The sequence below is a fragment of the Schistocerca nitens genome, chromosome 2 (genome assembly GCF_023898315.1).
Source record: "Schistocerca nitens isolate TAMUIC-IGC-003100 chromosome 2, iqSchNite1.1, whole genome shotgun sequence".
Classification (NCBI taxonomy): domain Eukaryota; kingdom Metazoa; phylum Arthropoda; class Insecta; order Orthoptera; family Acrididae; genus Schistocerca; species Schistocerca nitens.
The window spans coordinates 1,019,049,526-1,019,066,584 of NC_064615.1; the positions used below are offsets into that span (position 1 = coordinate 1,019,049,526).

At 43.1% G+C, this 17,059-nt stretch overlaps 1 protein-coding gene across 1 annotated transcript in view; it reads left to right on the forward strand.

Annotated features, from left to right (window-relative positions):
* LOC126237363 (neutral ceramidase-like) overlaps nt 1–17,059 on the forward strand; it is a 327,593-nt gene that overhangs the window by 239,678 nt on the left and 70,856 nt on the right. The window contains exons 8-9 of the mRNA XM_049947431.1: nt 601–723; nt 15,104–15,298. Coding sequence (XP_049803388.1) covers nt 601–723; nt 15,104–15,298 — 318 coding nt within the window. The remainder of the gene's footprint in view (nt 1–600; nt 724–15,103; nt 15,299–17,059) is intronic.

The following is a 17,059-nucleotide window of genomic DNA, read 5'->3' on the forward strand; positions in this document are numbered from 1 at the left end:
TGGTTCAAATGGCTCTGAGCACTATGGGACTTAACATCTGTGGTCATCAGTCCCCTAGGACTTAGAACTACTTAAACCTGACTAACCTAAGGACATCACACACATCCATGCCCGAGGCAGGATTCGAACCTGCGACCGTAGCAGTCGCAAGGTTCCGGTCTGAGCGCCTTAACCGCGAGACCACCGCGGCCGGCAATATTTAACAAAGTCAGATGCAAAGTATTGAGAAGTTGAAGCTGTTTTGTTCATGAAAATTCCTTACAGAATCGCGGGTTTAGTTGCTATTATGAAATACGGCTGAAAACCAATAGCTGCTTCGGGCAGCATGCTGTGCGCGGTCCGCAGTTTGACACTTCGACGACCACAGATGCAGACGAGCAAATAAAAATATTTACAAAAACCAAAATTTCTCATTAAATTTGAACACACTTCGTAAGTAAAACTGCAGCAGCAAATCAGGACTGTTCTGTTCACATTGTGTAGCATAACTTGCGATTTTCTTGCCAAACTGTACAAGACATATTGGGCTTGGAAGTATAATTTTTAGATTTTGAGCACTGCTAAGTGTGAACCGTCACCATTTGTGTTTGGTGTTTACAGGAGCTGTGGCGCTCTTCGACTGCCAGGGAGGTGACCGGCCCCATTTCGTTCGCCCATCAGTGGGTGGACATGCCGAAGCAGACGGCTGACTACGTCGATCCCGACACCGGAGCTACGAACACCGTGAGTTTTTGTCTCGTTTGTTTTTCTAGCTGTCCATCAGAATACAACGTTGGTCTCGCATGTAGGGATGGAAACTTCTCTCACTCGATAACATCGAACAAGTAAACAATTTCAGAGTACAATACTGATGCGGGTGCCAGTGGTTAGAAGCAAACTGTTCCGCGCACGTTACTGAACATTGGTCTTCGCTACAGATTAGTCCCGTATTGATTCAAAGAAATAATCAATTACGATTGAGTAAGCACGGTATCATCTACATTTGACCATGGATCAATGGAAATGTGCCGTCATTCGGATGAATCGAGTCCCTTGTTACACCAGGTCTGTTGCCGTATACCCAGACATCAAAGTGAATGGCAGGTCGGATCCTTCGCTTTACCATGGATGTAGGCCAACGGGGGCAGTATTATGCTATGGCGGAAATTCACCTGAGCTTCCATGGGACCTATGGTAGTAATGGAAGGCACCGTGACAGCTTTGGTGTACATGGACATTGTTGAGGGTCAGCTGCATTCCTTCATGCTTCATATCTTCCCTGACGACAATGGTATCTTCGAGCAAGCTAACTGTCCATGTCACAAGGTCGTAATCATGCTTCATTGTTTTGTAGAGCGTAAAAGTGAACTCAATTTGATTTCGTGACCACAATCCGAACCTGATGGGTCACATCTGAGGCACTAACAGGTGCTAGTTCTATGTGTACATACCATTTGCCCATAATTTAAAGGAACTGCCTGACTTTAATGTAGACGTCTGGTGCCACATGTCTCCAGTCGTATAAACAGCTTTACAAATCCACGCCACTTGTGGATTCCGAAGATAGACCAGCTCATTATTAAGCTGGTGGCCAGAACGTTCTGTCATATCAGTGTACAGCAAGCCCCAGGAACTTCAACGAGTGTAGTGAGTATCTTTAGAAACAAATCTATTATAGGAACACCGCGTCCGCAAACGTCATCCTATGACGCAACAATCAAAGTTGTAGCTGGCAGCGCCTGTCAATAGGCAACCCCTTCAGCAGTAAATGTGACTTTGTACGCTGACAGACGGTAGGCGGAACGTTCCACAATGTTGTTTTTTACTCAGTGATAGCGACTTATTGCCATGATGGCCAGTAGATAAGCTGGAGCTGGCTGCGGTGTAGAAAGGCCTCGACTGCTATGAATACAACTCCCTGTTTCCTCAGAGGATGACGTATTCGGACGCGGGTTTCTATCCACGATTTACGAGGGCTGACTGAAAAGTAATGCCTACACTCTTCAACAGTTGGCAGCACTGGTACGCCGCAGGTACTTGCTTGTTCCGCAGTCTTTTCTCTACAGCTCCGGTTGGCGTGAAGCCTTAGCATTGAATGGTTTTGTTGTTACAGTGGAAAGTATGGAACCCTGCACAGAGGGTCGGTCAATGCGATTTAAGCAACGTGCCGTCATTGAATTCTTGACAGCAGATGGTGTCACCCCAAAGGAGATTCACCAGAGAATGAAAGCAGTTTATGGTGATTGTGTTGAAGTGAGTACTGTGCGTCGTTGCGCGAGTAAGTTTAAAGATGTTGGGGCGGGAACATTTGACCTGCGTGACAAACAAAGAGTTGGACGTCGTGTGACAGCAACCACCGAGTTTCACGAGCAAAATTTTAACAGAGAGAAATTGCAAGCACAATCGGCATTTCACAAGACCGTGTGGGTCACATTATTGCTTTGCTAGGCTACCGGAAGACCTTTGCACGACGGGTACGCCGGATGCTGACTCCTGAAATCCTGAAATCTCACCATCGCACGGCATCCTTCCTATAGTCCAGATTTAGCACCGTCTGACTTCCATCTGTTCCCGATAGTGAAAGACGATCTGCCGGGACATCATTGTGCTTCCGACGAAGACGTTGAGAGAACTGTGAGACTGTGGTTGCGGAAACAGAGGGTCGACTTCTTCCGTGACGGCTTCGGGAAAATTGTTCATCGTTGGCAGAAATGTATCCAACTGGCTGGTGATTATGTGGAAAAGTGAATATTGGTAATTGAAGATCATATTATAAGGATTATATCTGCTTTTGATTTATTAAAATATTTCCATCCAAATCCAATTAACGAAGGTGGGGGCATTACCATTCATTCAACCCTCGTATTTCTTTCCTGGAACCCTCCAAAAATCTCCAATGCTTTTCAGTACACAGGAGAAAAATAAACTGCAGATGGAAACTCGTATTCAGAGCCGGCATCCACCAAGGCAACATAGCGTCGAATTCATAGGTGACAGCTTCCTCAGTGGCGATCGTGACAGTCAGTCGCGATCATTTAAGAAACGACATTGCGAGACGGTCCACTTAGGATCCGTCAGCGTGCGAAGTCACGGCTGCTGCCGAAGGCGTGGCTTAATGGCAGGTGCCAGCGCCTACGACATCGATGCTTTGTAGCGTCGTTACATGATTTTTCTGCACATGAGTTCCTATACTCGATTTGTTCCGCAAGATACCATCTACAGCCCACCGAAGTGTGTGGCATCATTCCTGGGACACCCGTATAAATCGACTCACTCCTACCCAGACTGCTGGCGAACAGAAGGGGACAAAACGAAATACACGCCACCAGCGCCCAGATGCATTGACGACATTCGTTTGTCACTGTAACTGTCTTTACCTGCTTCTCTGGAGCTTCTAAGTAACTCCAGTTGAAAATGAAAGGCAAGTGGTTGGCACAGTCTTATCTGACAATCACAATGTACACCAGACAGCACCAACAGTTCTGAGACGATGACAAGATTTTGTGCGCCACCGGAACGCATGTGTTGAGACTCGCAGTCACTTGTTTGAACAGTTTTTGCCATCCTAAGCCGTTGCTAGATGGTGTAGGCTTTTTACGTCTGCGAATGTGTTAGGATTTCTAGAGCACTCTTCATCTTCATCTTGCGACGTCGGTATGTATACCTGAATTATCGTTGACACTGTTAGTTTGCTGTCGATTCTGATAAGAATAGATAAGAATAGCCCTGTCACTGAACTGTTCACAGCAACACACTCTCTGTCTACCTTCCTGTCTACTCCCGTTATGCCATTTTCTGCTGCTGTTGATATTTTCCTGCACTCATCTGACGAGAAATCCTTCTCTTCTTTCCGTTTCACTTCACTGACCCCGACTGTATCTAAATTGAGCCTCTTCATTTCCCTTTTCAGATTTTCTAGCTTCCCTACTACATTCCGCCCCCGATTCGTAGAACGTTATCGAATCACGCCAGCGAATGTTAGAGGATTTCTAGAGTTTTATTGTGCTTTGTCCTTTTCTGACAAAAGCTCTCATTGTCGATGAGGAATTGATATCCAACATAAATTGTGATATCACGGCTTTGTATTCAATGATTTGCCTTTTAACTATTATTATTATTGTTCCCTTGCGGCCCTACTGAACCACATGTTTACAACAAAGGGCATTTTAAGTGTTTTATTTCTGCACTCCTTTGTGCCCATAGCATCCTCTTTATCTCAGAAAAGGCTCTTTTCCGCTTGTTACACCACGTTTTATGACAGGCCAACCAACCAGTCGTGAAGTTTCTGCCAAGGAATCTTTCTGTTGGTACGTTAAGCTGTATTATTCTCGCTTCCCACGTGTTTTCTTTTACTGCACCGATCCGTTTTATTTTTTGGTTTTTACCTTTACTGCGACTTCCACAACCTGTCTCCTTAATATAATTGTTTCCACTCTTTTTTAAAATCCCCAAAGAATTTTATTCTGCGTTTTTTCTTCTCCGAATAAATGATGTTGTACTGTTCAATTTCTTCATTTGCTCTTCGTCTGCATCTTCCTTCCCCCGTACAATTTGAATCTAAAATTTTCCTGGTCGCCTACAGTTGTCTCTTTAGTGTTTCCTCGTTGTCTCTCTTAGACTGGTTTTATGACTGTGTTGTAGTGTCTCAGCTCTGTGTATTCGGAGAAGCATTTTTTGTTGCAGACGTTCTTTATAAGTTTGAAGGCAATGCATTTCGTAACTAATCTTTTATAAGTCTCGTGAATGGTTTCACCTAAATATTTGAACTGCGAATCTCTCTCGATTTGCTCGCATTTAGATTTTGGAAAGTAATTCGGTACACATTCAGATGATTCTCTTTGTATACACAAAGTGTTCCAGGAGGGAACGCCAATATTCAGTTACATGGCACCAACGATCATTAGAAGCAAAAAAAAAAACGGTTACATTAAGAGCTATGAACACTTCAGCTTCGATATTATGAAAAAAATCTCTTTTACTGCAAGCTCTTCCGTGCTATAGTTTGCTATAGTTTTATGCTTTCCTTAAGTGCTATGAAAACTTGTTCATCTTCATTGCTGTCAAATACTTCTGTTCTGGGAGAAGAGTACCAACTTCAGTACGTCTACACCGGTAACACGTTGACAATGATGCCGAAACTCAGATAGTAAAAGAAGTAGTTACGCAGAACACAGCTGAGTTTAGTTGAAACTGTGTTCGATATCGTCACTTTGTCCATGTTCATTTCAGTTTCTCTGTTCTGAGTGAATTAAAAGCACTTTGTTTAAATGTCGTTTGACGCTAGATTTCACTGAGCAGCTTACATAAATTATACCGCGTAAATAGTTCAAATGGCTCCGAACATTTCACGGGGGCTTAATTAAAAGTGTAGGATACAATAATTTTAGTAGTTGTGCGACCGGTTACGAAGTCTCGTAACCGGTTGGCCCTGACTAGTATTAGCACGCAATCTGACTGCATAAAATGAAAATAAAGAATGACAAGGAATTTCCATTAACACAATTAATTAATTAAGTCTCCTGCAACTGTAAAAACTACGAAACAACAAAGCACAAGTGTAACTGTTCTGTGAGTGGTAGTGTGACTCACCGTACATGTCTCTGGCTCGGTTCTTTCTCAAAACGACAAAATATTTTAAACACCATTTACAATGAACTAATTGAAAAACCAGAAATATTATAATTGCACATAGAAACCAGAATTACAAGTCTAATACATGAACACGAGCCAGATGCTTTGTTGACTGTACCTGTGACCGAGAGGCATTGTCATTAAAGAAATCTGTAATACCTTTTTACCTCATTATATATTGACGAAAATTTTTTCATTACACTAGCATCATAAACCAAAGCCCATCTCCTTTCTCAAATACACTGTGATAATTGAAACATCTTCCATCTTTACATTACACCAACTGAACAGCATCTACTCTCTCGCCCAACAGATCAACAACAACTGCACCCGACATCCTCTGAACTTCTACTGCACCAGTGGAGGCGGAGGAATAATAATCTTTGGCGCAATCGCTGGCGCTGTGACTCAATGTAGCCACCTTTCAACATTATGGGAATTAACTTCTGAGGTCATCAGTCACCTAGAACTGAAAACTACTTAAACATAACTAACCTAAGGACATCACACACATCCATGCCCGAGGCAGGATTCGAACCTTCGTCCGTACTACCCTCGAGACTGTAGCGCCTGGAACCGCTCGGCCACTCCGGCCGGCATACCGCGTAAATACATCAGCGGCCTATTGGACAATCGTGACTGAGCTGTCGTTATGTGATCACACTAATTGTTTAAAGCTAGGTTTTACGATTTGCGTATGCGTGCCACCATGCAGTAATGTTGTACAGATTCTCCTCTATGAATGGTGTGCCTCTTTTTCCCATTTGAAGATTTCGAGGTGATATGCTTTAGCTGCGTGTCGTTATCTGTCTGCGTTTCCAGTCAGAATCGTATTGCAGTGCTCAGTGAGTTATTATTTGACCATATGTGCACCATTATGAGCCACAGTCTGTTTTGTGTGTTTCTGAATTAGTTCATGCGTATTCTGGAAAGGAATTCTTACATGCTCCATTGTGTGCAGTTACGTAATGTCATGTACAATAAGCAGTCAGTGAATTCCACTGGTAATCAGTCCAACTGAAGTTAAAAACGATCCATAGATACTGGTAGCAATGGGATGAACTCCGAAGTTTGTTGTTGAGAATTTATGTGGTACATAAGATAGGATCCTCCACTGCTCGTTATGGGCCGCATGGAGAGTGGCTGCACCTCACCTCTGACGCCTGAACCCGAATATAAATGATATTAAAATGTGGAAATGTGTATGTTCAATAACCATTTGAGGTAACTTTTATGTAACACTAGAATCGATTTTTGAAAGTTTAAATAATCTAAAGGTGATAGAGGCACAAGTGGAACTAGAAGTCGTTCGCTGCAACGGGCACTGATGACCAATACATTCACAACAGTCATATACGTGGTATTGTTTGAGAAAAAGGTAAACATTTACTTGAAATGAAAATTTTAACGCGTGAAGAACTTACGATGTCATATTTCATAATAATTCATCATGAAAGTGTATGACAGTACTGTCACATACCGCTGTGTGATATTGTTTCATTCTATGCCACTATCCCGCAGTCATTATTTCGGGAGTATTGGACGTGGGTTATTGTGAAAAGGCTTTGCGTGTTTCGCTCTAAGACCGTGTACTACCAGCGTGTTCTCAGGGTCCTGTTATCAGCAGAAAGCAGTCAATGAAACTCGTTAGGAGAGGCACGCCTCCCCACGGAGACAGGCAGTTTTTGCGGAAGCTACCCTATTGTCTGCTTCGTGCTGCTGTGGACAGAGCTGGTGCTATGGCCTACCGTGCGCAGGAGGTGCTCCACCACCACAGACATCCCTAGGGAATAACTTGAGTTTCACAATTTTTTTCCTGTGTGAACATCAAAGGCCGAGACACCACAGCATCGCCCAGCCAGCATGAGACTTATGGTTGTTTTGGCTCCAAAATTTTTGTCATCCATTGCCGTAGAGTCGACCTGCCACTGCACTTGGCATGAAGGGCACACCCTATCGAGGAAACACTGTTCTAGACTGGCACCAACCTTGTGCTTGTTTTTGAGTGTTTTGTATGCCACTGAACGGTTTACCACAGTGGTCAGCACGCTGGACACGTATTCGGGTGGACGATGGTCAAACCTGTATCCGGCCATCCAGATTTGGATTTTCTGTGATTTCCCTAAATAGCTCCGGGTAGTTGCCAGCATTGTTCCTTTGAAAGGGCATGGCCGATTTCTTTCCCCAGAATTGAAACAACCCGAACTTGTGCTCCATTTCTAATAACCTCGATGTCGACGGGACATGAAACCCAATCTTCCTTCCTCCCTTCCTTTTGTATGCCAAGAATGGGACGTTTCTGCCTGCATTCAATTCCCTGTTATTTCCGTGAAAGAAGCATTAGTCTCGTCAGCCATACTGACAGCAGCGTTGAGTCTTCCGAGCAAGTATAGCTTTTTGTAAGTAGAGAGTGGAGAACTACGAACTTGGATTTTGGCCTTCACTTAAAACTTCCGGGCTAATAGGCCGTGGTCGAAGTATAAAACTGTCTCCTAACGTGAGACGAGCGTCATATCAAAAACCTCGTATTATTATGCACGCTTGTATAGAGAGGCTATCGAGATTGATAAACATCGTAATAATTTTAACAGGAAAGACGAAGGTGTTAAACTGGATAAAATTTGGATGTCAGCGTTGCACGGCAAGCGTGACGATCGATTACTTTCAATCGAGAATGTTGGCATTACCAGAGAGAATCTCATAGCCGACGCCACGTGATCGACAGTGGTGCCCTCTGTACTGCCTATATAATCAGCGCCTCCTCGAGTCCTCTTCGCAGTTCGCCGCTTTACCTCCGAAGATGTCTCCCGCAGTCGGAGACGAAACGTTAGGAGACAGTTTTATACTTCGACCACGGCCTATCAGCCCGGAAGTTTTAAGTGAAGACAATACCGGCCGTGAAAGTTTACATTGTATGGTTGGATTTTGGCCATTTGTCTGCAACATGTCGCTCAGATGGGCCATATCTAGATGCTATCTGGTGCTGAATGGGCGTATGCTTCCTGATTTGGAGAAAGGTAAATGTCACAATTCGCGGTATACAGGGTGTAAATTTTAAGTTGACAAACCAGAATAACTCAAAAAATAAGCTTCACACGACAAAACGTGTAGAATCAAAAGCTGATTATTTTCAAGGGGCACATCCACTGGTGCTAAAATTAGCCCGCCACCCCAGCCTCCTGGGGTGGGGCGGGAAGTAGCTTCAAAATTTCAAATAGGTACCTGCATTTTTTATTGCAGCATCAGGTTCTACATAAAAAACTACGTACATTTTGTCTCAAACATTTGTTTTGATTCTTGGTAGTTGGCGCTGTAATTCAAGAAAACCCATGTTCTCATTTTTGCGTGGAAAATACTTATTCACTTCATAAATGTTGATTCACTAAAACTAACTCTCCCTCTCTCCCCATAGGGTAGGGTTTGAGATAGACGAATTAGAGTTTTACAAATGTTGACCCAAATATTAATTTTTTCCGCAGATGGTTCAAATGGCTCTGAGCACTATGGGACTTAACATTTGTGGTCATCAGTCCCCTAGAACTTAGAACTACTTAAACCTAACTAACCTAAGGACATCACACACATCCATGCCCGAGGCAGGATTCGAACCTGCGACCGTAGCGGTCACGCGGTTCCAGACTGAAGCGCCTAGAACGGCACGGCCACACAGGCCGGCTTTTCCACAGATTCGTAAAAGTTTTGTCTGTTTCGTGGTCATGAGGCCACACAACTTTTAATTATCAAACAAATCATCTGACTAGCTAACTAACTAACCAAACATCCTACTTACTAACGAGTGAACTCATTGTTTATTTATTGTGTGAAACTTGGTAGACATTCTAATGCGTTAATGAGTAACTGATTTACGATGGAACAAAATTAGTTACAATTTTGGCCACCAGATGCAAATTTGGTGCTGTGAATGCAAGAAAGTCGTATAAAAAAATGTTTCCATATGTAATGGATTAGGAACGGGGCGTGGACACAAAGCTCTGACATGTGAGAAAGGCGTAATGTTGACTTTATAAATATCCACTGTGTACACAATTTGTTCAATATGAGCTCTGGAGACGTCGACGCTTCACTGTACATCGCCAGGTTTGCACCTGGTGGCCAAAATTGGAACTAATTTTTTCCGTAGTAAACTGGTTCCGCATTAACGCATTAGCATACTTAATAAGTTTCCCTGCCATACGATAATTACAGCCCACACTGGGCCTCCGCGTGTAGCTGCAACTCAGTTGTAGCCACCCGATGGTTTACGAGGGCTATGCCGAAAGTTTTTAGCAGAATGTGTGAAAAAAATTATTTGCAAAAAAACGTTTACAACGTTTCAAAATACTTTCCATTAGCATGTATACATTTTTCCACTCTCTGAAACCACTTAGAAAATGTGTCGGTCCAAGGTTCTTTTGGGATGTCACTTGGTGCACTCTCGTACGCTGCAATGGCCTCTTCATCTGATGAAAACCGCTGCCCTCGAATTGTTTCCTTAGTCTTGGGGAACAGAAAGAAGTCACAGGGGGCCAGGTCAGGTGAATACGGGGGATGGCGTAACATTCGCACTTTTTCTTTCTCCAGAAAGTCCATCGTTGAGCCGGCTGGGGTGGCCGAGCGGTTCTAGGCGCAACAGTCTGGAGCCGCGTGACTGCTACGGTTGCAGGTCCGAATCCTGCCTCGGGCATGGATGTGTGTGATGTCCTTAGGTTAGTTAGGTTTAAGTAGTTCTAGGTTCTATGGGACGACCTTAGAAGTTAAGTCCCTTAGTGCTCAGAGCCATTTGAACCATCGTTCTGGCAGCCCTGTGCGCAGATGCATTGTCGTAATGCAGCAGAAGGTGCCCACTCTTGGACTTTGGATGCTGTGACTTCCATGTGGCGATGACTTTTGGAAGACAATCGTTCACGTACCATTCATTATTGACTGTACGACGTGTGTCCAAGGTCACAGAGGTTAGATGCCCGATCTTTGTGAAAAAAGTTGCTACCATCTTTTTTCCAGAGCTTCGACTTCGTCGAACGTTTGTGGGTGGTTCCTCCCCTGGAAAGCACCACACAGAATACTGTCTCTTAGTTTCAGCGTCATAATGGTAGACCCACGTTTCATCACCTGTGACTATATGGTAGGTGTCTTGGGACTTCCCTCCACTGACTTTTTCGACCATGAAACGACACCAGTCCACTCTCTTCTCCTTTTGGTTTTCTGTCAGGGAATGTGGCACCCAAAGGGTACATCTCTTAGTAAGGTCTAAGCGACTATGAATGGTGGTCCGTGCTGTTGTTGATCCAATATTTAGGGTCCCTTCAACGACACAAAATGTAAGATGTGGATCTTCTTTGATTGTTTTCCTCACAGCATCAATGTTTTCAGGAGTCACAGCTATTGCTGGCCGACCAGGTCGAGGTTCATCTTCAATTGACTGCCGACCCCTCGAAAACTCACGAAACCAATTTCCAACTGTGGCCCTAGAAGGGGAAGCATCACCAAAAACACGCAGCAAAGAAGAATGGCATTCTTCGGCACTTAAACCGTATTTTTTTTTTTTCGTGATCAGTCTACTGACTGGTTTGATGCGGCCCGCCTCGAATTCCTTTCCTGTGCTAACCTCTTCATCTCAGAGAAGCACTTGCAACCTACGTCCTCAATTATTTGCTTGACGTATTCCAATCTCTGTCTTCCTCTACAGTTTTTGCCCCTCTACAGCTCCCTCTAGTACCATGGAAGTCATTCCCTCATGTCTTAGCAGATGTCCTATCGTCCTGTCCCTTCTCCTTATCAGTGTTTTCCAAATATTCTTTCCTCTCCGATTCTGCGTAGAACCTCCTTATTCCTTGAGGAACAGAAAGAAGTCACATTCGTCTATAGCACCACATCTCAAATGCTTCGATTCTCTTCTGTTCCGGTTTTCCCACAGTCCATGTTTCACTACCATACAATGCTGTACTCCAGACGTACATCCTCAGAAATTTCTTCCTCAAATTAGGGCCGGTATTTGATAGTAGTAGACTTCTCTTGGCCAGAAATGCCTTTTTTGCTATAGCGAGTCTGCTTTTGATGTCCTCCTTGCTCCATCCGTCATTGGTTATTTTACTGCCTAGGTAGCAGAATTCCTTAACTTCATTGACTTCGTGACCATCAACCCTGATCTTAAGTTTCCCGCTGTTCTCATTTCTACTACTTCTCATTACCTTCGTCTTTCTCCGATTTACTCTCAAACCATACTGTGTACTCATTAGACTGTTCATTCCGTTCAGCAGATCATTTCATTCTTCTTCACTTTCACTGAGGATAGCAAAGTCATCAGCGAATCGTATCATTGATATCCTTTCACCTTGTATTTTAATTCCATTCCTGAACCTTTCTTTTATTTCCATCTTTGCTTCCTCGATGTACAGATTGAAGAGTAGGGGCGAAAGGCTACAGCCTTGTCTTACACCTTTCTTAATACGAGCACTTCGTTCTTGATCGTCCAGTCTTATTATTCCCTTTTGGTTGTTGTACGTATTGTATATGACCCGTCTCTCCCTATAGCTTACCCCTACTTTCTTCAGAATCTCGAACAGCTTGCACCATTTTATATTGTCGAACGCTTTTTCCAGGTCGACAAATCCTATGAAAGTGTCTTGATTTTTCTTTAGCCTTGCTTCCATTATTAGCCGTAACGTCAGAATTGCCTCTCTAGTCCCTTTACTTTTCCTAAAGCCAAACTGATCGTCACCTAGCGCATTTTCAATTTTCTTTTCCATTCTTCGCATATTATTCTTGTAAGCAGTTTCGATGCATGAGCTGTTAAGCTGATTGTGCGATAATTCTCGCACTTGTCAGCTCTTGCCGCCTTCGGAATTGTGTGGATGATGCTTTTCCGAAAGTCAGATGGTATGTCGCCAGACTCATATATTCTACACACCAACGTCAATAGTCCTTTTGTTGCCACTTCCCCCAATGATTTTAGAAATTCTGATGGAATGTTATGTATCCTTTCTGCCTTATTTGACCGTAAGTCCTCCAAATCTCTTTTAAATTCCGATTCTAATACTGGATCCCCTATCTCTTCTAAATCGACTCCTGTTTCTTCTTCTATCACATCAGACAAATCTTCACCCTCATAGAGGCTTTCAATGTATTCTTTCCACCTATCTGCTCTCTCCTCTGCATTTAACAGTGGAATTCCCGTTGCACTCTTAATGTTACCACCGTTGCTTTTAATGTCACCAAAGGTTGTTTTGACTTTCCTGTATGCTGAGTCTGTCCTTCCGACAATCATATCTTTTTCGATGTCTTCACATTTTTCCTACTGCCATTTCGTCTTAGCTTCCCTGCACTTCCTATTTATTTCATTCCTCAGCGACTTGTATTTCTGTATTCCTGATTTTCCCGGAACATGTTTGTACTTCCTCCTTTCATCAATCAACTGAAGTATTTCTTCTGTTACCCATGGTTTCTTCGCAGCTACCTTCTTTGTACCTATGTTTTCCTTCCCAACTTCTGTGATGGCCCTTTTTAGAGATGTCCATTATTCTTCAACTGTACTGCCTACTGCGCTATTCCTTATTGCTGTATCTATAGCGTTAGAGAACTTCAAACGTATCTCGTCATTCTTTAGTACTTCCGTATCCCACTTCTTTGCGTATTGATTCTTCCTGACTAATGTCTTGAATTTCAGCCTACTCTTCATCACTACTATATTGTGATCTGAGTCTATATCTGCTCCTGGATACACCTACAATTCAGTATCTGATTTCGGAATCTCTGTCTGACCATGATGTAATGTAATTGAAATCTTCCCGTATCTCCCGGCCTTTTCCAAGTATACCTCCTCCGCTTGTCATTCTTGAACAGGGTATTCGCTATTAATAGCTGAAATTTGTTACAGAACTCAATTAGTGTTTCTCCTCTTTCATTCCTCGTCCCAAGCCCATATTCTCCTGTAACCTTTTCTTCGACTCCTTCCCCTACAACTGCATTCCAGTCACCCATGACTATTAGAATTTCGTCCCCCTTTACATACTGCATTACCCTTTCAATATGCTCATACACTTTATCTATCTGTTCATCTTCAGCTTGCGACGTCGGCATGTATATCTGAACTATCGTTGTCGGTGTTGGTCTGCTGTCGATTTTGATTAGAACAACCTGGTCACTGAACTGTTCACAGTAACACACCCTCTGCCCTACCTTCCTATTCATAACGAATCCTACACCTGTTATACCATTTTCTGCTGCTGTTGATATTACCCGATACTCATCTGACCAGAAATCCTTGTCTTCCTTCCACTTCAATTCACTGACCCCTACTATATCTAGATTGAGCCTTTGCATTTCCCTTTTGAGATTTTCTAGTTTCCCTACCACGTTCAAGCTTCTGACATTCCACGCTGCGACTCGTAGAACGTTATCCTTTCGTAGATTATTCAATCTTTTTCTCATGGTAACCTCCCCCTTGGCAGTCCCCTCCCGGAGATCCGAATGGGGGACTATTCCGGAATCTTTTGCCAATGGAGAGATCATCATGACACTTCTTCAGTTACAAGCCACATGTCCTGTGGATACACGTTACGTGTCTTTAATGCAATGGTTTCCATTGCCTTCTGCATCGTCATGTCGTTGATCATTGCTGATTCTTCCGCCTTTAGGCGCAATTTCTCACCCCTAGGACTAGAGAGTGCCCTGAACCTCTATCCGCTCCTCCGCCCTCTTTGACAAGGCCGTTGGCAGAATGAGGCTGACTTCTTATGCCGGAAGTCTTCGGCCGCCAATGCTGGTTATTTATCAAAATTTAGGAAGTGGCGGGGATCGAACCCGGGATCGAAGTCGTTTTGATTATGAATCAAAGACGCTACCCCTTTTTTTTATTTTGGTCGTTTTTGGTCGTTGCGTCTGATCGGGGCGGACGTCGTAAAACATCCATTTAAGTTCGTTGTTGATCGAGTAACTCAGTTTTTTTTTATTACGGAGGGCAACTAACCCTCTGACCGAACACGCTGAGCTACCATGCCGGCATCCCTAGACCACGGTACCTTTTTATAATCGTAAAAAATCATGGCGCGAAAGACGCGGTGCGACAGCTCCATCCTGCACCGCGTCTGACTCAGCACTACCTGTGCTTTCTTACCGCGCAGTGGGGGGAACAGCGCTAGCCAGGGGCTGCGCGCGCACGTCCCAAGGTCGAAAAACATCGCTCTTTCGAATGAAAACAACCCCATTGTCCTCCGCCTTACGGTTTACGGGCTGCTAAAATTTTTCGGCACAGCCCTCGTACTAGCTCCTGTTTCTTTCTTTTTCAGCAGAAAATCTGATGATCAAGAACTCGAAACGAGTAACTTTGTTGTTTGTGTAACACGTTGCTGAAAAACGCAGTGAAAGATTTTAGCTGTACGATGCTCATTGCGTTCCTATACGGCCAGTCTGTTGCATAAGTGTTGCTCTACTAGGTGATGATGTGGGTGTGGCAGGGTGACAGAAGTGCTGTTGGCTGTTGACTGTGTGTTTGCAGGTGCGGGGCTGCCTGCCCTCGATGGGCTACAGCTTCGGGGCGGGTACCACGGACGGCCCCGGCGCCTCCGCCTTCCAGCAAGGCACCCGTTCCAGCGACTCTTTTTGGAACACCGTGCGCAACATCCTGGCGACGCCCACGGAGGACGACGTGGTCTGCCACGCCCCCAAACCCATCCTCCTCATGACCGGCAGGGTGAGTACACCGCAGCGTTCTGTCTACCGTTGACCACCACCTCATGCAGGAAGGGAAACGGCACAGATTTTGCCATCACCTTACGAGCACGCAATAAAGAGGGAAAATAGTGGAATCTGATCTTCTGTTTGTATCCGAAGCATCTTCTCACATCAACGTCATTTCTGTCATTATGTACTAAACGAATACCGTGGGGATTATATTTCTCTTCTGTTTTTGTTTGATACACATCAACTGTCATTGTATTTCACTTCATAACGATGTGCGTGCTTTATACCTTCATACTATGTAGTCGGTGTTTTGTCATTACTGCTGTTTTTTGTTTCTCGATTTTTAAGCTGTCATATCGTGTTGCTGGGAAAGCAAACGCTGAATCAATGTATGTACGGTGGTGGGTGAGAGATTCCCAGTCACTCGGCCAAGGTCAAGCCGCCAAAGTCTAATGCATGTCTGTGGACAAATGGTTCAAATGGCTCTGAGCACTGTGGGACTTAACATCTGAGGTCATCAGTCTCCTGGACTTAGAACTACTTAAACCTAATATAACACTACCGTCTGCTACTTCTATACCATAACCTTAAAGTTGGAGAAATAAAACTATCTTTATAAAGCAATTACGGTATAAAGAAAAAGAGCAGTGTTACGCTCTGAGAGGAATTTTGTTATGTTAACCGTGTTGTACCTAACGGAGGTGGCTTATCGAAAATAAAAGTCGCAATTACGTAAATATTTGAACAGTACAAACAATATTTTACCTATCTACACTGTTCAAAGAACAAGGAAAACGAGGCAAGAGAATGATTGACATTCTTGTTCAAGAAATTAAGTATGAGTAACTTTAACGGACAGACACAACCTATACTTTCCTACACGCGAGTGCAATGAACTCTGACACTTCACGGTAAGATTAGAGCTGACAGAGCAGAACCAACTATTTGCGAAAATATAACAGATAACAATACACACTATTATTTTCAGGGCTTATCAAACTGAATGGTCTTTATAACATTACTATTAATATTCACTGTAGAATCATAAATTGGACATAGGTTCAGAATTACTTTTCACACATTTTCCTAGCTGACATAAAATTGTAAATGTAGTTCACTGGAAAATTATGAACTGATCACAGGTTAAGTCTCTCTCAACAAAATACTTTTCTATTAAGGTTAAGTGGAATTCATTAACAGCTTACTTCTCACTGTCTTTTGAATAAAGAAATTATTCTTTTCATGAATAGTGGTCTTTCTATTAATTGTTATTTATCTTATCATAAAGGATAACCTGTGGATCCTATTACACAATTAATATGAACTTTCAATACACAAAAGAAACAAGTGCTTAGCAAGTATGAGTATATAACTTTCCACAATTGCAGTTTTCCACTTTTACTGCAGTGAGACACAAAATTATCACATTTGTAAGATACTGACTCACCTTTTGCCATTTACAACAGGCAGCAATGTGATCATTTACTAAGCAAAACTTTATATGCCTCAGTCTTAAGAACTTTTAATTTTGAAGTTGGCAACAACAGATTAATAAGCAGTGTTAATAGAAAAATTATTTTCTGCAAGCATCAATTACTTTACTTCACTTTCTTTCCACATAAACTTTAACTTTCTTTTTACTATGTTCAAGAGACATTACTTATTAAAACATTGGGCTTTAATGTTCTTTCAGTAAGGACACTCGGTAATCATTTTAGTTCAAACGGAACCTGGGAGGTGTTATGATAAGGGAAAAAAAATCAGGGTAGGT